General features: G+C 38.0%; 1 protein-coding gene across 2 annotated transcripts in view; it reads left to right on the top strand.

Moving 5' to 3' along the window:
* Window positions 1-293: 293 nt before the first annotated feature.
* LOC105479670 (Rho GTPase activating protein 24) overlaps window positions 294-21,786 on the top strand; it is a 531,861-nt gene continuing 510,368 nt past the window's right edge. Inside the window, exon 1 of one of the 2 annotated variants that reach the window (XM_071092610.1) lies at window positions 294-408. Coding sequence is in view for 1 of the 2 variants with exons in the window: in XM_071092608.1 (XP_070948709.1) it covers window positions 21,425-21,479 (55 nt within the window). In the remaining variant the exon portion in view is untranslated. Of the gene's footprint in view, window positions 409-19,814; window positions 21,480-21,786 lie in introns of those variants that run through there. The other variant, XM_071092608.1, reaches the window with a different exon arrangement.

The following is a 21,786-nucleotide window of genomic DNA, read 5'->3' as shown; positions in this document are numbered from 1 at the left end:
AATCACCCTTTCTAACTTCTGGGACTCTTTGCGCAACTGCTAGGATTTCTCAAGTGCATGTGGCAACACAGCCCAGCTCCGGGTGGAAACCAGCAGGGCTCTGGAGGGGCTCGGAGACCAGGGGAGCTGTCAAGGCTGCGGCGGGGACCAGAAAGGAGCCTGGCGCGGGTGGCTGGGGGAATCCCCCCAACTTTCTACCGCAGGCGCAGCTCTCTCGGCCGTCAATTTCCTCCGAAACCCGCGCTGCGGAGCAGCCTAGTGCATGGGGTTCAACACTTCCCCTTGTTGTGGAAAGTAAAGGAGCCTCACTACCACCTTTTTTTCTTTGCATTTTCTTACTGCTGGTCCTGGGAGGCTTTTCCTTCGGAGCAGCAGCCAGTCCCGCGTCTGTCTTGAAGTCCCAGCAGGGTAGGTGATGCGGTCGTGAGGGAGTGCGCGGAGCCACCGCGGGAGGGACCGACGAGGCTGCCTGCGCCGGGGGAGGGGGCTGCTGGGGGCGGGGGCTGCTGGGGGCGGGGAGGGATAGCAGGAATCCCAAGCTGATGTAGCGTGCGTGTGTGTGTGTGTGTGTGCGCGCGTGTGTGTGTGTGTGTGCGCGCGCGCCGGGAGACAGCAAGCTGGTAGTATGTCCTGGCTTTAAAAATAGATGGAATTAATAAAAACCCTTTGCACAATTCAATTTCCTCTCGGTATCCATCCTCCCCTTCCCCCTGTTTGTTTCCTCTAGTATCTTATAGGAGTTCCCTATATAACAGGCACACAAAGATAGGTTTTAATATTAAACATATATATTTGTAAAAATATTTATTTTATAAGCATAAAATATGTTTTAAAAATATAAATATATATTTTATATATTAGAAATATATATTATAAAATATATACATATATTTGTAAACACAAAGCGTTAGGGAATATTTGGTGAATTTCAAGCCACTCAAAATATTTTGTCTAAATTTTTTTAAAAGTAACATTTAATGATAAACATGTAATGTGTTCTCGTTTTTAGAAAATACTTGACTGCATTTCTTTTATAAGTACCCAAATAGAAGGGAGATAACGTTACTCTGAATTCCTTAGATAGGTTTTCAATATCAACCAGTAACAGGGAGCCCAGACTTCTTTGTAGACTGTATCTCGTTTAATTCATTTGAATTAAACATTAACTCCAAGTAATTTCTGTTTCCAGCACATTTTACGTTACTCTTTTTTTAACCTTACACAGCATCATTGTTTCAGCTCTTTCTAAAAAGAGGAAATAAATAAATCGTGCTGAGCATTTGGAATATAAAAGTTGTTAAGGCTTTGCTTATCCATAAATAAAACAATATGTGTTGCTATGTCTACTAAGTAAGACAAATTCATTGGAATCCAGGGATATTTGCAGTAGAGTTTAAGAGCTTTACTCAGTTACTGAGTAGAAGATGTACAGACAGATTAAATACAAACAATCTGTCCCCAGTTCCAATTAGAGCTCCAAACCAATCCTTCAGGGCAAAAATGGATGATGCTATTGAACTGGGCATTGTAAAACAAAACACACAGAATGAATATATTAGAAAAAGCCAGAAAACAACAATAAAGTCACATCAGACTTGTGAAGATCTCACTCCCCCTTTTAAATTTCTTAATACTTCCTCTTCTCTGGGCATATTTCAACTTCTAAGAGAGCTCAGTAATAAAACTTACCCTTTTATCTTCCCTGACTGCCTGACCTTCAGGTAGCAAGTCCAGAAATCTGTTCTCTCTAGAGTCATTACTGAGTGGTCAGAGACTTCCCCTTTACATCTCGGAGGACAGAAGTATTGACAAAACTCTGAAATAAATAACATCCTACCATTCACAGGAGGTATATTCTTGGTGGAAGACCTTTAAGTGGGAATAAGGTATAAACTGAGTTTTTCAGATCTGGAATTTAGTTTGAGGTATGTGGAAGGAATATAAAAGAGGTATGGTACTAGGAAAAATCTGTAATTCTTTCTGCATGTGGAGGGGCTGTTGAAACTCGGACCGTCCTTGGCTTTCAACTATATTGCTTGGTTTTATTACTTCATCTCAGGGGGTTTGGATTTGAGATGAGGGTGGTTTCTCTGTAGTAGTCTTCTGCGCCTTACATACCGTGAATCTGAACTATTTTGAAAATATAAGCCTGATAGTAAGTGGGAAAGAAGTTATCTAGAAGAAAATCCACTGCAGAACAAATGACAATGCACTCTTCCAGACTAGAGCATAGATTTAAGTGTAAAAGTGTTTTTGGCTGAAATCCCCAGGGAAATCCTTTCAGCTTTTGCTGGAGATAGTAATGGCCAAAGCTCTGAGAGCTTTCACGGATCATGGTTTTATTTACTGTGTGATCTTGGACTCTCCAGGGTGAAGGGTAGGGAGGGGCAGGAAGGGTGAGGAATGTGCAACAGGTGGTGATGAGTAGTCTGAGTCTGATTATTTTGCTGTCTTAGCCAAAGCCCTGTTGGTGTTTACCAACAGTTCCTTTAATATTTTCACTGTGACCTACTGGCCCATTGACGAGTGTTTTCTTTCTGGCTCGATAAGAGTCTGGGTTGGTTTCTCAGGGCTGAATGCAGGCGGTGCTACTGTACAGTTCAGGCCATGCATTTGTTTCCTGTTCTTAGTGTGTGCGGTGCTGTAGCACTGTCTTAGTTGCTTGTAGTTATTTTCTTGTGAATATTCTGGCCAGGGTTCTTTTCCCATGAATTGAGCTATGTCATGCTGATTCCTTCTTTCTGCCATATTTCAGTTTCTGGTACAAATGGGTGCTTTGGAAAAACAAGATGGGGAAGGCAGGTAGAGCCTCAGTCTGGAGCCCAGTCACAAGGGACAGCCACCCAACTGGTTACATGTGGGTGTGGAGGAGGTTGGTAATAACAAGAGCCTGAGACATCTATTCTTCATTGATCACATTTTATAGAGGAAAAAGCAGAAGATATTTAAAATGGAACGATGCCTATTTGCTCTTAAAGCCATGGCTAAAGGACTAAGATCTCTCCCAGAAACAGAAAGATATTTAAAAATACAATTGTTAAATGGTCAGCTTAGCCATGAAGTTAATGTTCTTCATGCGAAGAGTGGGAGCCTCACATCGAGTCTCGCATTGGTAACCCGTCTGTCTTTGCTACACAAACTCAAACTTTACGAGGTTCTGATGGCTTCAGCAGCTAAGTACAAGCACATTTGGAAGTGGAGGGATTATTGTGATGAAGAATCAAAGAATATTCTGTTTTCAGTGGTTATTGTGTACATGTGTGCAAAAAAGCAGTATCTACACTCCATGGTGGCATTGCTACAATTAATCTTTACAAAGTCAGATCTAACTGTGTAAGTCTCTTTTTCTAAAACCTTTGTTGGATCCCAACGACTTACAATATTTAAACTCTCTAGTATAGCTTCTGAAAACTCTTCCAAGCGCTTTCTTTTTAGCTCCCCCTTCTGTATAAGGTCTCCTCAGTGTTCAGACTTCTGATCTCTGGTTCATGGATTCATTCTCCTGGAATGCCCTCTGCCTGAAAGTCCCTCTTGATTCTTGGTGGCTCACTTCCAGTGGAACTTCCTTTGGGAAAACTTACCCAATTCTATGAAGAATTAATCATTTCATCTTGTCTGCTTCTATAGCATTTTGAATATACTTTGAATAATTGTTGCAATAATTTTTTATGTATTTCCCTGTCCTCTCTCACAACTGCTGTGAGTTCCTCACTGGGTAAATTGGTGGTGGGGGAGCCACCCGAATCCAAGCCCCCAGCCCAGTATTTGAAACATAGTAGATATCTGTTAATGTTTCCCCAATAAATGGGCTAGTAAAGTCATAAATACATGAAATACTGGTATACTCCAACTTATGAAGATAGTTACATCCCAGAAGTCCATTTGAAAAATGTCTATTTGGTCTCAGAGTTCATTTTCCAAATATAACAATGCTACAAAACATAATTTACTTTTCAGACCAGCCCTCACATGCCTATTTAATCTCTATAATAGATGAAATATTGTGCTTTTGCATATCTAAAGCAAAAGCAAAACAAACAAAAACTACTGTGAAATCATCTTTTTCTTTTAGAAATCACAAAATACACTTGAGTTTAAAGAAAACAGAAACAATTATAATAGATATACATTTTCCACAATTGTTTTTTATATTGTACTATAAAATCTGTAATCTATGAAATCCCAGTGGGAGGTCCTGAATTTGGCTGTGAGGACTAATAATGAAGTTAAATTCGGAGATCCTGCTTATGGAATGGGCAATAGTCTTAATTAATCAAACAAAATAGAAACACTAATTTTGGCTATTTAATAATTATCTGGAGTGCTAGTGCTTGAGGGAAATCAAGTTTAATTAAAGGAGAATGTGGAACTGGATGGAGAAGAGGAAATTTAGAGGGACACCATCTTTCATGTTACTGTTTTCTTATTATATTGATTTTCTTTTCATCTCATTTGAGCACTGAGGCAAATCCAAAGTTTCCTCCTGAAAAAAAATTGTCTTTGTCTGTAGTTATTTTTGCTGACTAATATGTAGAAAGGGACTTACACACTGTTTAGACTAAAATACATATGGGTTTATTTTATTTTCAGAGCAATGTTACCTTTGTCATGTGCATACCTGCCAGTTGGCACGTGGATAATACATATTTTGATCAAGAATTCATACGTGTGGTTCAGGGTATAGCCAGGGATTGAAAGCGCAAATTCTTCCTTATTCAGCATCTCCGAAAAGCCTGGAACTACCATCACTGATATTTAAGAGTAGTAGTCCAGTTGCTAATTGCTCTATGTTTTCTAAACTCTCTATGTATATCAAACTACATAACCAGAAATGTACTTACTATAATCACATTAAAATACTTTTTTGTTAAAATGTCAAAATGTCTTTATTATACTATGCTTTAATATGATACCCCCCATTTTTTTAACTACTGAGAGCCAATATAAAAGAGATGAGCTGAAATGGAAAGAAATATCTTGGCACCTTGTGTTATGCATTTCAAATTCTTTATATAAGGATTTCCATGATAAATTCCTTTTTGCATTGACTGCTGGGAATTTTTAAAAGTATTTCTCTTCTGATTAACTACTGGGGTTTTTTCATTAGAAAAAGGACAGGCTAAAAATTCACCATGCTTCTCATTTTGACTTGTCACCCAAAAAGCTCCAAACTAAATTTGATGCTCAATTGTACGCTAGTCAAAGTTTTCGTATGACATGTTTCACATCATCTTAATGTAACTTTTAATACCCTTATGATACCCATAAGTGTACTAAGCTAATTAAGTTAAATCCATGATGAAAATAGATTGAATAGTTACATCACTTTTTTTTCTTGATGCAATTAAATATTTATAAATCTATATGGTATGGCTTTAGTGTTTTGGAACCAATCTTTTTTTTCTAAGTCATTTTTTGTAGTTCCTTGAAACATTCTCTGTAGTGCTTTTATACTCCCTGATAGATAAAATGACCTTTCTTCCAAATTCTACATTAAAAAAAAAAAAACTTAGAAAAAAAATCACGTTTTAGTAACTTTGAAAGTAGATACTAAGGTCAAACGTGAGTTCTTTTCAATATGTGTATCACAGATGTATAGAAGAATTCCCTTAGGGATATTGCTGAGAAATATAAGAGAAAACCTTTTGTTTTTTTTCTTACAAATTGAATCTATCAATAAATTGAGGCTGATGGAGCTGTAATTAGGGCTGTTTTCAAACCATCAAATTGAGCCTTCAAAAAACAAAGTAATTTTTCAAATTCTCCAAAGGGAGAATATAACTTTCATTTTGTCTTGAGTTTTTTTTCTCTCTCTTTGAATCTAAGACTCTCATAGTAATAATCATCCTAAAGAATTAAATATTTCCTCTACATACCAAGTATTTCATGAGATATTTTTACATACATTACTTCTGATTCTAGTAGTAATTAGAATTAGTAATTCTAGATGTAATCTATGTTATATTTAATCTAGATTTTTTATTACTATTGTATGGGTTTGTTTAGGTTCAAAGAGGTAAATAAAGTTACCCAAGGTAATGTAGACTTGAACATCAAAACCACATCTGCATAAGTCCAAATCCCTTGCCATATTTACTATGTCCCCTTCCTCGCAGTGCTTTTCACTTTTGAATTTTAGAATAATAAACTGCATATTTCATGGGTTTCGTCACCCTGATCTCAATATGATGAACTGGCCTTGGAGCTCTCTAGTAATAGTTCCTTTAAGTTACTAGTTTCTTGATGACAGCCATATTTTTAATGAAATGGCTTACGGAAGTTTCCATTTATATTTTAGATAACATAATTCTAGTGCTGATGAGTTGGGACCTGTGGGATGGGTTACCACTACCAAGGTTGGCTAGTGAGAAAAGAGGCTCCATCTACCATAGGCTAGTAACTGAATCAATCTATAGTGATTAGCCTAACCAGACTATTTTCTGGTGAGAAGTGAACAGGAAAGGTGTGGTTCACAGAGATCCAGTAATCTATATCCATTACTTCATTCCATGAAATGCGGACATAGGTCCTGGGAGCACTGTGAGCAACAGGTGGAGGCAAAGAGGAGGCAAGTGGTCCCCAGTTTAAGAATAGAGGCCCAGCTTGGGACAGCTGAAATAAAACAAAAAGGGATGATTTCTGTGGGGAGATAGCAACTGAGAAAAGAAGAAAAGTTGGGTTAGTAGTGTTAGTACTTACTGGGCACACAGAAGTAAAATGAGCTACAGAGAATGGGATTTCAAAGTCAGTCTTTCTCAGAGAAGGGGCATTTATTAGAGGAATTATTGGAGTGCATCTCACTCCTGTTTAAGGAGATACCTAGAGAAGAGAATTCTATAGCTACCTTGAAGAGTCATCTTCGATTGTTTCATTTTGTTGGAAATATCAGGTTTAAAATTTTCTTATATGGAGAAGCTTCCAGCAAGAAAAGATGATCCGGGGTAGTCAAAAGAGCCTGATGTTATCTTCTTGCAACCTAACTGTGTAAATCCAGGATTAGCCACACAAATACTACCTTCAGTGTCATTTTGGTTTTCACATCCCGTTATGGTATGTCATTGTGAAATGGTCAAGTGAAATGTTGATGATTTTATATAATGTCATATATGGGTTATACAGCAGATCTCTGCTTTCTCACATTTCTAAATAATTTGTTGATTAGAGACTTCATTTGTTGGTGACAACTTATGCTTTCATTGTGGAATAACTTTGTGGTACCTATAAGGTTAGGTAAGGTTGGTGGGTTCCAAGGAGGAGCTGGGGTCTTTATGCCTGGAGACAGGTAGAAGCCATGGGAACTGCCTCATGAGGAGGTCTGAGAACCCCTGCACAACAGGTCAAGCTACTGAGGGAGGATGAAAGGGGGAAGGGCAGAAGCAAGGTCACAGGATAACAAGTGCCAGAAGCCAAGAAATCAGGAGAAAAGGCAAATCCAGAGACAGTACCGGGAACTAAAAGCCAAGGGAAAGGGAAAGGAGACAATGTTTGATGTGGCAATTAAGAATGCCATTTCTATGTAAGAATAGATAACAATGATTGAAGCCTTACTATGTGCTAGTTTGGCCCTGTGCTTGTCCTAGGTTATCTCATTTAATCCTCACAGTTCCTACATGAGCCCTATGTCTCTTTTATAGATGGGAAAACCAAAACCTAGAGAGGCTTAGTAGCTCACCAAAAGTCACACACCCAGTACATGGTAGATCTGGGATTCAAATTAAAGTATCTTACTCCAAAAGAGCAACCTGTACTGTTATACTCTGGAATTAGACCTACATTCTAATCTGGCTCTGATATGCTTAAGCCCTGCAACCTTGGGGAGGTTGCATTCACCGATTTTAACTATAGTTTTCCTCTCCATATATATGGGCATTTAATGACACCTACTTCATAGTGTTAATATGAGTTCTTAATTTATGAAGTGAACAATGTATGAAAAGACTGGAGGGGTGTCTGGCACCTGATAAATATCAATACAAGTTAATAGTTATGATTAAATTCAGTGATTAACAGAGGGAATCATGAGCAGTATTTTCCAATTGTAGGTCTTAATCTAGCAGTGGTCATAAAATCAAATTACTGGATTATGACCAACATTTCTTTTTGAATGGAAAGGAATAGAATAAGACAGAATAGATGGAAAAAACTTAGTGTTCATTATATGTAGTAAAATTAGGCCAGGCACTGTGACTCACATCTATAATCCCAGCACTTTGGGAGGCTGAGGTGGGTGGATCACCTGAGGTCAACATGGTGAAACTCTGTCTCTAAGTACAAAAATTAGCCAGATGTGGTAGGGGGCACCTGTAATCCCAGCTACTCAGTAGTCTGAGGCAGGAGAATTGCTTGATCCCAGGAGGCAGAGGTTGCAGTGCGCCGAGATCGCACAACTGCACTCCAGCCTGGGCAACGAGGGTGAGACTCCATCTCAAAAATAAATAAATAAATAAATAAATAAAATAAAACATAAATAAATAAAAATTGTTTCATATGTTTTAATTTGTGTGTGTGTGTGTGTGTGTGTGTGTGCATTTCATACACTGGGTAGAAATGAAAAATGTGCTTCTGATTATTTATAACTGTCAAAAAATAAATATTTTTAAAAACCTTTAAGGGTGCAGTTCTCAAGTGTGGTACCGGGACCAGCAGCATCACTTCCACCTGTGAAATGCAAATTACCATGTCCCACCCAGGACCAGCCATTGCCTTAAATAAGGTCTCCAGGTGACTCTGATGTACACTAAAGCTTGAGGACCACTTATTATTGTGGCATTTGGAAATCATGAAAAAGCTAGATACTTAAGATACATCTAAATGCTTAAGAGTGATTAAAAGTACACATTGATATTGTATTGATTGAAGATCTTAACTGGCCACAGGATGCTGTCCAGTGTTTGTGTGACTTCGATTTTGTGTAGGTTTTTTCCCTATTTTCCTATGGCATCTACTCATTGTGCAGCTGGGTAAGTCCCACAGACTTAGTTTATATGTAAAAGGATGCAGACTAGCTAGATTCTGTACCTTCTTCTAGAACTATACATTCTTTGTATGTTGCCCCGAGCCCAGGCAATCTAAAGTATATTCAATTTGAAATATTTTAATGATAATAGTTCAGATGCCTAAATGGCTGTACAGTTAGAAATTATTAAAAACTCATAAAAGCAACACTGGATATTTTATTAATTGACATATTTATTTTGAAAAGCACAGGCAGATGGGAAATTGGCAATGGAGTTAATGCAGTAATAACACTGATGACAAAAATTTGATAAAAATAGAAATATAAATTTGTACACTGAGAATTTTTTTCCCTCAAAGAAAACAGTGAGTATATTTAAGGTATTTGATGATTGTACATCATTATTTAAAAGGGCAAGCAGATTATATTTTACTTACCCGCCTTTGTTCGTTGTGTGTAATGTCATTTACTGTTTCTGTTTCTGTTTTTCTTTGAGACATGGTCTCAGTTGCTGTCCAGGCTGGAGTGCAGTGGTGCCATCTCTGCTCACTGCAACTTCTAACTCCTGGGTTCAAGTGATTCTTCTGCCTTAGCCTCCCAAGTAGCTGGGACTATAGGCGCACTCGACCATGCCAGGCCGATTTTTGTATGTTTAGTGGAGATAGGGTTTCACCGTGTTGGCCAGGCTGGTCTCGAACTCCTGACCTCAAGTGATCTGCCTGCCTCAGCCTCCCAAAGTGCTAGGATTATAGACATGAGCCACCGGCCGTCATTTACTGTTGTATTTGGTTTATGGTTGGTAGACTGTATTTCCTTTAAGACTTAAAAGTATCCTATTTGAAAACACTGCATCCAGATTCGCTAGAAAAGACTTGAAGGTATTCTTTTTCATTTTTTTCCTTAAAAAAATATTGCCTTGGGGCCGGGCGCGGTGGCTCCTGCTTGTAAACCCAGCACTTTGGGAGTCTGAGGTGGGCGGATCACGAGGTCAGGATACTGAGATCATCCTGGCTAACACGGTGAAACCCCGTCTCTACTAAAAAAAAAATACAAAAAATTAGCCCGGCGTAGTGGTGGGCGCCTGTAGTCCCAGCTACTCGGGAGGCTGAGGTAGGAGAATGACGTGAACCCGGGAGGCGGAGCTTGCAGAGAGCCCAGATCGCACTGCTGCACTCCAGCCTGGGCGACACAGTGAGACTCCATCTCAAAAACAAAACAAACAAACAAACAAACAAACAAAATTGCCTTGGATATTTAAAAAGTAGGCTTTCAGTAGGTATGTATATTAACTGTATGTTTCGAAAGGTTCTCCTTTATTTTTTGTTTAAATAAATGCTATGGTTGGAGAAAAGTGAGATGGACATTGAGAAAAGATTTAGGAAGATGTGGACTCTAATCCTACCTCTGGTATTAATTAGTGCCTAAGAACTTAGGCAAATCACTTACTTTTTCTAGACTTCAGTCTCCTTACCTGTAAAATAAGAGGGTTAGAGTAAATTCTTTCTAAGGTTGTTCCAACATTGAAAAGTTTATGCTGCCAAATGGCAGTGTGCTCCTTTTGAAGATTTTTTTTTTTTTTCTTTTTTGAGACAGTTTCACTTTGTCACCGTGTCTGGAGTGTAGTGGTGATCTCGGCTCACTGGAACTTCTGCCTCCCCTGTTCAAATGATTCTCTTGCCTCAGCCTCCTGAGTAGCTGGTATTACAAGCATGAGTCACCATGCCTGACTACTTTTATTTTTGCATTTTCAGTAGAGATGGGGTTTCACCATGTTGGCCGGGCTGGTCTCCAACTCCTCACCTCAAGTGCTCTGTTCACGTCGGCCTCCCAAAGTGCTGGGATTACAGGCTACCGCACCCGGTCATTTAGAATAATTTTGATAAGACTGTGGCTATGTGTATGCATTTGGCAGGACTCTGAAAAATGGGTATTTGATTTTATAGAGGAGTGAGGATCTGGAAGGGATTTCTATAACCTGATAAAGTTTGGTGTGACCATTCCTTGACGGATTTCAGCTACCATTGGGCTAGTTTTCATCAGCTGTGGTTTTGGGGGGGATATGTGACACACTAACAAGGAGGAATTTGAAAATGTATGAGGGTGTTTTTTTTTTTTATCATGACAATTACTAGATGAAACTACTGGCATTTAATACAAGGGTCAAGATACCAAATGTCCTGCAATATGTGTGTGATGGCCCGTCACTACAATGAATCTTTCTTCCTCAAATATAAAAGATCTCCCCATTGAGAAACTGGCTAATTAAGTTAAAAGATTGAGTTTTAACTTCATATTTTGTAAAATCATTTGGGAAATTGGAAATAAAATCATACTTTCTGCCATTTCAGTAAAACAAATTCAAACAATATCTATTCTTAGATGACAACTGGTGTTTATGATGCATGAGAGAGAACAACCTCCAGCTTTCTGCACTATGTATTGACGACGCAGTAAGAAAAGCAGTGAAAATCTTGGCTCTGTTAGTACAGTGAGCAAATATAACTTAAGGACATACTAGTAATAGTTCCTTTAAATTACTAGTTTCTTGATGACAACCATATTTTTAATGAAGTGGCTTATGGAAATTTCCATTCAATGTAACTAAACATTTCTTGAGTTCAAATAAATGCTATGACAAAAGCATTGCATGCACAGATTTCACTCCCTGTGATAAGAAATGCTACTAGATTAACGGTGCTATACAATATACTGAGTACTTCCTGTCCCTTCTCTTGAACTGCATTTGTACTGGCCTCCTCCTGCATTTGTACTGGCTTTGTAAATTCTGGGTCAGGCTAAGGATAAAGCTCCTTCAGCAGGAGTGACTCATCCAGGGCCTTGTCAAGAACCTTTGTAACGTTTTCAAATTTAAGGTGAACTTTGCTTTGGAAACAAATTACAGGATCATTTTCTTAAAATTCATTTCCCTCTTTCATCTTACTTCTTGCATTTGTGAAGTCCTTGGTTTGCTTGGTTGCTGTGTATATTTTTTAAACTACTGCTTCTATTCAGCTGTGAGATACTATAGGTATGAAAGGTGTTGTATGGATAAAATTGTTGCCTAGCAAGCCAAAGCCACCTTGATATTTTCCACGAAAGAAACTCCTGCTCCCCGTGACATTTTTTGGTAAACCTGAGTCTTTCTGTTTTTTTTTTTTTTTTTTTTGAGACGGAGTCTTGCTCTGTCCCCCAGGCTGGAGTGCAGTGGCGCCATCTCGGCTCACTGCAAGCTCCGTCTCCCGGGTTCATGCCATTCTCCTGTCTCAGCCTCCCAAGTAGCTGGGACTATATGTGCCCACCACCACGCCTGGGTAATTTTTTGTATTTTTAGTAGAGACGGGGTTTCACCATATTACCCAGCATGGTCTCGATCTCCTGACCTCGTGATCCACCTTCCTCGGCCTCCCAAAGTGCTGGGATTGCAGGCCTGAGCCACCTTACCAGGCCGGTAAACCTGAGTCTTAACACCTCCACAGGAGAGGGGGAAAAGGGAGGTGTAATTTAAATGTATAACCTCACCTTTCCTGTACGTTTGGTGAAAGTTTAGATTAGAGGAGAAGAATAAAATTACAGAAATATAAATAAAAACTCTTTTGGATAATCTTTCATGTTCATTATCTAGCTAGGCCTCCACAATAGTCCAATAACAAATTATAATTTATTCTAAATGAAATATAGCATTGTAGGTCCTCTTAGAATAAATTCATAGGACTTCAGAACAAAAGCCTACTTAGAAAACAGCTATTACCATCTCTCCTCCAATCTTTCCATTGGAAAATGAGTCCAAAGTGACTGAGGTGATTTGCCCCAGGACACATGGTGAGGAACAAGCAGACCAGTCTCTTGAATTTTGGCAACTGGCCTGTTTCTCAGGAACCTTTCTCACCTGGGATTTTCTGAGAGCATTGAACCTAAATGCTCTCCTAAGACATCTGATACATATAATGAATTGCCTCTTCTGCTTTGCAGCTAGAAGGGTACTAGTTAAGTACCAACTTTGGCAAAATTGAGAAAAGAGTCACTAGTATGATTTTCTGTGTTCCATTTCTGTGTTTAGATGAGAAATTTTGGCTGAAAAAAGAGAAAGAGAATGTGTAATTAACATCTTTAAAAGCATTTTTATGGATCTTAGATTAACAACTAAAGGCAACTGAAAATTGTACCCTGTTGATATCAAGGTGTAACTTGTAACTTGTTTTTAGTTACAATTTAAAGCTAATTCGTTCTACATTCATTGTAATAATATTAATTATGTTTGAACCCATTTAATGTAAATTGAATATTCTCCACACTGTAGATTTTCAATTAATTCAGCCTTCAAACCACATCAGAATTGTTCATTATTTTATGCTCTTCATGTGCCTGAAAAACAACAAAAAAGTAAGTTTGATGGTGTCTAACACTTCAGAGGTTTCATGCAGAAAGTAAAAATAAAAACAAAAAATAACGGGTTAATCTCTTTAAGCACTGCCTTGACCAGTCAAATAATCATTGAAGGTGAGTGAGAGAATGGATGAGGAGAGAAAAAGATGATTCAGCTCATGGTGACTGCTGTGCAAATGCGAGAAACAGGGAGAGTTGTTTCTGTGCAGGGCTTTTATTTTCTCTGTTTGCGGTCCCATCCTTGACTGTTTAATTTGTGAAACATTCCAGGGAGTATCCTTAGCTTCTCTGACATGAGCATGAGACTAGGGCTTGACGACTCAGAAGGACTCCTTTCTAAAACAGGAGAGGTCAAATAGAGCAAGTTGGCCCTGCAGCTCATGGCTCAGCTGGGTGAGACAGACTCTTCATCTGGAGCGAGGTGAGCTCTTTGTGCATCTGAGCTGTGGGGTGCCAGAGGATGCTGCTCCACATACCTTTGCAGGAAGCTTTGAAAAATATAGGATGTGGTCTCAGAAACACTGGGTTACTTCTGTAGCTCGAAAGAAAGAATCCTAAATACTTAGATTTCCTTCCAACATTTGCTCATGGCTCAATGGTGTCCCTTCTGGGACTGTGCTTCTGATATATATTTCCAAGCAAGAATAGGACCCTAGTGTCTTGTGAGGGTTAGAACTTGTTTGTTTAGCAAATAACACTTGGACCAAATATAGAGCCATAATAATAGTGGCCTGTTTTTACTGCTGTTTTCTATTAGTTTGATGTAATGAAGATTTCCTTAATCTCTTAGAAATAGCCATTATGTAAAATAAAATTATATTGAACTATTTGATGGAAATGCCAAACAATTAGTGTATGACATCATTTACGAGCTGTATTATTAATGTGAAATGCTAGAATTATTCAGCAAGAGTAAATGACATGCAAAGGTCATATTGCCATGGTCCTGGAGAGGGCAGAAATGGGAGGGAGAGGGAGAATAAATATATATGTCATGTTAAGGTAGAATGTGATAAAATTACTGGTGATATTTTGTATTAGCCTGAGGTGTGCTGAATTACAGTTGGTGATGCTTTTTGTCAAGGTAGTCAGGGAACAGGCCTAGTGATTGTTTACAAGATTAGAGATTGATTCCTGATACCAATGTTGACCCATAAATTGTAGCTAGAACAATTAAAACTGTGTTTACAGTCTTGGAGGAAGTCAGCAGAGGCCTCTGGTTCATAGGAACCAGGTTATATTTTGCGTTAAATCTGAGCTTTGCTTTGAAATAAAGATATTAGATGTTTTTTCTTGAGTTGGTAGTTCTTTGCTTTGCAATTTCCTGGCATTCCATTGTTAAATTACAGACAATTCTCTTTAGAATTCATTCACACATGAACCAGTTTACCCCTGCTGAGAGACTGAATTTTATGCCATAATTGATTTTAATAAGAGGCAGGGAAGCATCATTATTGTCTGACCGTTAAGAGCTATAGTTAAACAGTCGAGTCATAGAACATTTGTTTGGGAGCTTTGGGGAAGGTTTTAATTAGCCCCAGCTCTTGTTAGAATGATGCATTTACCTCTTGCAGGTCTATGAATTTAGCACTTTTTGTTTGTGGTAAATTAGTGGCCACCAACTGGTATTTGATAGAATCAAAAAGATTTGTTTATTTTTCCCCAAAACAGAGCTTGTATGACCGGACATTATAAAAGCCTTGATATTTGTAGAATTTATTAATAAAAATTTTCCCCACAGGGACCACTCCATATAGTTCCCAAAATCTCAGATTTTTCTCATCTTCATATGTTTATTCCAACACAAATGCTTCTTTCTGCAAACTCCCATTTGCCTTTGCTTAATATAATAGATTTGTTTAGTTTTACACTCCTGTTAAGCAAGATCGAATCTTTTTTTCTACCTGCAATTGGTATTTATAAGTGTTCATACAAAACTTGTTACTTTAGGTTGATCGATTATTTTATTATCTTTTTTTGTCCCCTTGGAAGTTATGACAAAATGGTGCATAATACCGAATGTCTTGTAATTCATCACATAAAAATAATGCTTGCTTAGACTCATTTTAAGTTGATAACTTTTTCATAATTAATGATTGGTTTTAGTTCATAATTTTTTAGCTTATTGATGACTAAGTGGTACATTCTTCCATTTAAAGTAAGCCCTTAAGAAAATAATAGTTTTGTTCTCTCTCATTTCCTCTGCTAATTTTTGTGTTTAACTTTAAATACCAATTCAGAAATATGATTATAAAAATAAGTAACAGAAACTATTCCATTCTGGTATTAATTGCCAGTTACTGTTCTTGTACTTTTTCAGTTATTTTTATTAGTAAATCAGCTAGGCTCTATTTCAACTTAGACATTATCCAGAAATCACCTTGGGTCTGTTTAAAACACACACACACACACACACACACACACTCACAAACACACACGGCTGTGTGGAACGAGGCTGGAGGGAGCAATTATGCTGAGTAGGAGTCCCAAGAGGGGTTCTGTGTGCACTAGGTACTTCCTGGGGACTTGGAATGACGGTTTTTAATCTAGGTTGTTGCTCTGAATCTATACTTGTTTCTTAGTCCAAGGAAGGCTCTGGCCAGAGTACTGTCAACCAAGTGTCTTGTGACGAGAACCTCTAATGCCTCTGGGTGTCTGGAGTGCTATCTCATAGAATTAGCTTCAAGTTCCCTTAGAAGTTTCAGCTGCTTCATGTTCTGAATTCTAATGAATTTGAAACTATACTGAGCAGGTGACAGCTGTGAGTGAGGGACCACATCACCAACTTATTTACTTTTATTCTAATTCAAAGTGATAGGTCCATTACTTTTTGAAGTTGAATGTCTTGTTTCTATTCTTTTTCTAACCACTGTTTTGTCTTTTCTCTTTCTTCCATTTTGGTTCTTTTTATTTCCTCTCTCTCTTCCTTGCCATTCTCTCCTCCCTCCCATATTTCCTTACTCTTCCCTCCTCTCTTCTTCCCTCCCTTCCTTCCTTCTTCTGTTCTTTGCCTTTTCTCTTTATTACCCTAGAACCTTGTCATATCAGTTTCCTTTAAGGACCAAACTTTCTTATGATCTTTTTCTTCCTCTATTCCTTCTTCTTATTATTACTGGTCATGGTGTTTATTGGCCCTCATTCTTCTTCAGTTACACGTTTCTAGGATATGCTACACTGGTCAGTATCTTTGTTTCTTTTGGATTCCAAAGCCATGAACTAAATATTTCACTTTAATTGTTCAAAACTGCTTAACTGAACTGTTGTATAATTATTATTAGCTCCTCCTTTCTACTCCTATCCTCATAAAGCTTGAATAGAAATGTAAAACTAGATAAGCAGCTAGTTTGATAAATATTACTTTGATAATGGATTCAAAACAGCCTATATTTAAAGAGTCAGTCTGCTCTAACATTCAGTAACAGCGCCAGGTCCCTTAAAATATTTTTTTTAAGTGAGGATAATTGCCAAAGTAGGTAACATAGCTGAAAACATTTCATGATACAAATGATACTTATTGCTACTGAGATTTACTATCAAAGAGAGTCACTATTCAGTGTCACAGGACATTTCAAAATCCATATTTTACTTTTTAACTTTTTATTTCAAAATAATTTGAAACATAAAAAATTGCAAACTGTATTCCCATATAACCTTTTCTAAATGTTAGCATTTTAGAGTTATCAAACCAGAAAATTAACACTGATAAAATACTATTAACTAATCTATAGTTGTTATTCAAATTTCATCAATTATCCCACCAATGTCCTTTTTCTAGAGCAAGAGACAAACGGAAATTATATACAACATTTACCTGTCATGTCTCTTAGTTTCCTCCAGTCTGGGTAGTCTTTTCGTGTCTTACGAGATCTTGACACTTTTGAAGTCTAGTGACCAGGTATTTTGGAGAATGTCTCTCACTTTGTGTTTTGGTAATAAAAGTCAGGTTGTGCGTTTTTGGCAAGAGTACCATAGAATTAGTATTATCCCCTTCTCAGTGCATCATATCAGGAAGTGCATGATGTCAATTTGTCTAAATACTACTGATATTAACTCCAATTCTTCATTCCAGGCTGGCCAGGTTTCTCTACTGTAAAGTTGCTAGTTTACTTTCTGTAACTAATAAGCATTATGTGGAGAGATGCTATGTAAATGACCAGTTTTTTCTATCATACTTCCAGCTATGAATTTTGTACTCATTGATCATTCTTGCTGAAACAGTTGTCACTATGGTGTTTGCCAAATAGCGATTTTCGATCTTCATCATTCCTTCTACCATTATTAGTTAAAATTCTTCTACAAGAAAGTTTTTCCTTACCCACCACTTATTTACCTTCAGTTATTTATGTATATCAGTATGGACTCATGGGTATCTGTTTCGTTCTATGTGTTATACACCATTACAATTGATATTTATTTTGTTGCTCAAATTGTCCGCATTTGACCATTGGAAGCCCTTTAAGTTGGCTCCTGTGTCCTTCATATCACCATCATTTTTGAATATTCGTATTTTCTGGTACTACAAACAAAACGTTCATGCTCTTCTTGTACTCCATTTGATCCAGCCCATGAGTCAATGATTTTCTAAGGACACCAGATTTCTGTTATTAAAGAATGGAATTTAGAAACCAAAAATCTGGATTTACTTGTGCTCATTCGCAAAAGAATGTATCTCCTTTTTCCTACAGTCTATTTACTTAGTTGCTTAAATCTTCCATACACATAAAGTACTTTTAGAATTGTTAATCCATACCTCTGTGAAAAATATTTACTAACAAAAGTACAATATTTAGCCTTAGAAGATAGAGTCAAAATGCTTTGTTTCCAAAGTTACTTTTCTTCTCTTCCTCATCATGAAAGAGTTTTATGCTTTCACCTACAAAGAAAACTATGATGAGTTCATGTTGACCTGAATATTTACATACTTAAGTGAGTCGTCTACAAATCAAGGTTGTATTTTTTAATAGACTGATTTTGATACTTGCTTTGTTATTGAGATGAAAATGAAGCTTCATATTTCTATCATGTTTTCTTTTTTTTCTTTATTTCTTCTAAAAAAATGGTATGCATGTGCAGAACGTGCAGGTTTGTTGCATAGGTATACATGTACCATGGTGATTTGCTGCACCTGCTGACCCATCCTCTAAATTCCTTCCCCTCACATCCCATACCCCAACAGTGTGTGTTGTTCCCCTCTCTGTGTCCATGTGTTCTCATTGTTCAACACCCACTTATGAGTGAGAACATACAGGGTTTGGTTTTCTGTTCCTGTGTTGTATGTAACATTATTATACATTTTTTTTTTTTTTTACTCTTTTAATATCTTTAATATTGGCCAAGGCAGGTGGATCACGAGGTAAAGAGATCCAGAGCATCCTGGCCAACATGTTGAAACCCTGTCTCTACTGAAAATACAAAAATCAGCTAGGCATGGTGGCGCCTGTAGTCTCAGCTACTTGGAGGCTGAGGCAGGAGAATCGCTTGAACCCAGGAGGTGGAGGTTGCAGTGAGCTGAGATCGCGCCATTGCACTCCAGCCTGGTCACAGAGCGGGACTCCGTCTCAAAAAAAAAAAAAAAAAAAAAAAAAAAAGTCTTGTCATGTAGGAAGTAAAATAACAGAAAATAGCCTTCTTTCAAGTTTCTGTAACTGAGTAAAAGACAAAACTGCATGAAAAGTCTCAAGAAAAAGAGTGAACTGGCCGGGCGTGGTGGCTCATGCCTGTAATCCCAGCACTTTCGGAGGCCCAGGCGGGCAGATCACAATGTCAGGAGTTCCAGGCCAGTCTGGCCAACACAGTGAAACTCCGTCTCTACTAAAAATACAAAAAAAAAATTAGCCAGGTGTGGTGGTATGCGTCTGTAATCCCAGCTCAAGAGGCTGAGGCAGGAGAATGGCATGAACCCGGGAGGAAGAGGTTGCAGTGAACCGAGGTCCAGCCCAGGGGCTAGTGTGAGACTCCATCTCAAAAACAAAACAAAACAAAACAAAACCAAAACCAAACAAACAACAAAGAGTGACCTGAGCCAAAAATGACCCTCCACTTTTACAAACCATTTTGTCTTCCTGAAAGACATGACCTATAAATGACCGAGTATGAACAGTATCTTTACACTTCTTTCTTTCCTTGATTTGTTTCCGGGTTTCAGGTAAGAGGTAAAGGGTCAGAAGGAAGACAGCGGCTAGTAGATGCTGAAAAGGAGAGCAGTAGGCCAAGTCAAGTAAGTACAGAAGTACAGCATTTTTTTTTTGTTTTTTTATTTTTTTCTGAGACGGAGTCTGGCTCTGACCCCCAGGCTGGAATGCAGTGGTGCGACCTCGGCTCACTGCAAGCTCCGCCTCCCGGGTTCACGCGATTCTCCTGTCTCAGCCTCTAGCTGGGACTACAGGCGGCCTCCACCACGCCCGGCTAATTTTTTTGTATTTTTAGTAGGGACGGGGTTTCACCGTGTGAGCCAGGATGAGTCTCAATCTCCTGACCTCGTGATCCGCCCGTCTTGGCCTCCCAAAGTGCTGGGATTACAGGCATGAGCCACTGGGCCTGGCCCACAAAAAAATTATTATTATAAATCAGAAATTACAGGATATAGGGGAGATTGGTTAATAGTAGTGTGTCTATTTTTAACAATGTATCAGAATGTAATACTCTATAGCATGGCAGGCGTTAAAAGCTTTTTCTGATGCCTAGATAGAAGTAGACAGAGGCATGAGAATGATTCAGTGCTCAGCTGTTTCTCCTTAGCTGTAATTTATGACTGACAGCATTATTTCTCTTGGATAGTGAAAGAAAATTTTAATCTTTTTATAGTACCACATATTGTATAGAATTTGTTTGTGTCTAATTTTGACTCTGTAGCTCCCCAAACCCTAGAGAACATGTGAAGTAGTTAGCCTACTCTTATCCTTGTCATGAGATTTTCATCTTTTATCTTAAATAGAATAGCGAACTCTTTCTTTCAGTGAAGGACTTTTCCTCTATTAGTCACACTTAGTGGTTACAAAGTTCTCTTTTCTTTTATACAAATGCCAACATTTTTGTAACTTCTTGGCTTATGAAGAGTGCGTGTTTAGAGTTACCAGGAACCATGAAAGGGAAGATACCATTGGTGTTTATTTACTGAGATTTAATAGGAGAGTCATTAATATGGCATTTTCACCCTTTTCCTGCCGAAATCTGGGAGAGCTTTTGGTTGCATATGCCTTTCAGGCTTAGCATTTGTAAAACAGGAACAGCTTGTGACTTTTACCATAGGACAGGGCTTTCAGCAGAAATAGGTCTATCACAATTACTGTGAATATGTGCACAGGAATCCTTGCTATGGTGGGAATGTTTATTTGTTTACTTTTCATAACCAACAGCAAACAACCCTTCTCTTGAAGAAGTATATTTCTCCTCTGGATTTTGAGAAAATTTTAACCTTTTGCATGATGTATATAGATCACCTTTTGACCACAAATATATGTCACATCACATTGGACAGGTTTCAAATCACAACCATGAAGTTCAACAACATACTGATAAAAATGGCCATGCAACAATGTGAAGATTAACATGTAGCAAGATCCAGGGTATATTAAGTTGTAATAATAAAAAAGGCACAGCCTTAGGTGCCCCATAGTTCATGGTTTGCACCACATTTTCACACAAGTTTTGTAGATGTCTAACTACAGACACTAGCACACATACTTTGGTGACAAGTCAAAAACCTTTTGGGAAATTAATATTACCCAAATGTGTTTTGGTGAAAGTCTATCCTTCCTGAGAAAAGTCCTGCCAACAAAATGTAGAGAAATGAGTATGAAATTTAGGAATGAACATAAAAAGAAGTCATTTTGTGACATTTACAAGTGGACAAGGAAGGACGTCATTTTGGGCAAAGGGAACCCACATGCAAAACCGTGTTATGAGAATATTAGATATTTGGCAAATGTCCCAGAGTTTCATGTGAATTTGTACGCTGTTGATAAAGAGGAAGGAATGGAATCAGGAAATATGAAACGGTTAGAATGATTAAACTTGGTGACTAACAGAAGTAGTAAGGAAGAAAGGATTGGACATATCCTAACCAACGGAGCTTATTAGTCACAGATGTTGGTGAATAAATCCCACCATGCCCCATCTATTCCTGACAAGCGCAATCAAGGTACGAAATCATGTGCTTTGGTGAGACCTAGAGATAAGGTTTCATGTTTCAGTTCTGTCAAAATGCTCTGTGTAACACTGGGAAAACAACTGCTGTGAGCTTTAAATTCAGTATCTAGAAAATAATATTTATTTCTCAGAAATTTTGTAAAGATTAATTGTGAGAGAAGTCGCTTTGAAATAATTATGTAAATGCAAAATATGTTATCTTGTTGTCCACTGCTACTAATTGTTAACATTAAAAATGTATATCTGCAAAATCAGTTCTTCTATGTTAAATTAAGAAACTCAGCACCGGCCAGGCATAG

Source organism: Macaca nemestrina, chromosome 3, assembly GCF_043159975.1.
Source record: "Macaca nemestrina isolate mMacNem1 chromosome 3, mMacNem.hap1, whole genome shotgun sequence".
In the NCBI taxonomy this organism is placed as follows: domain Eukaryota; kingdom Metazoa; phylum Chordata; class Mammalia; order Primates; family Cercopithecidae; genus Macaca; species Macaca nemestrina.
The sequence above is the reverse complement of the archived record's forward strand: the minus strand, read 5'-3'. Positions and strand labels throughout refer to the sequence as shown.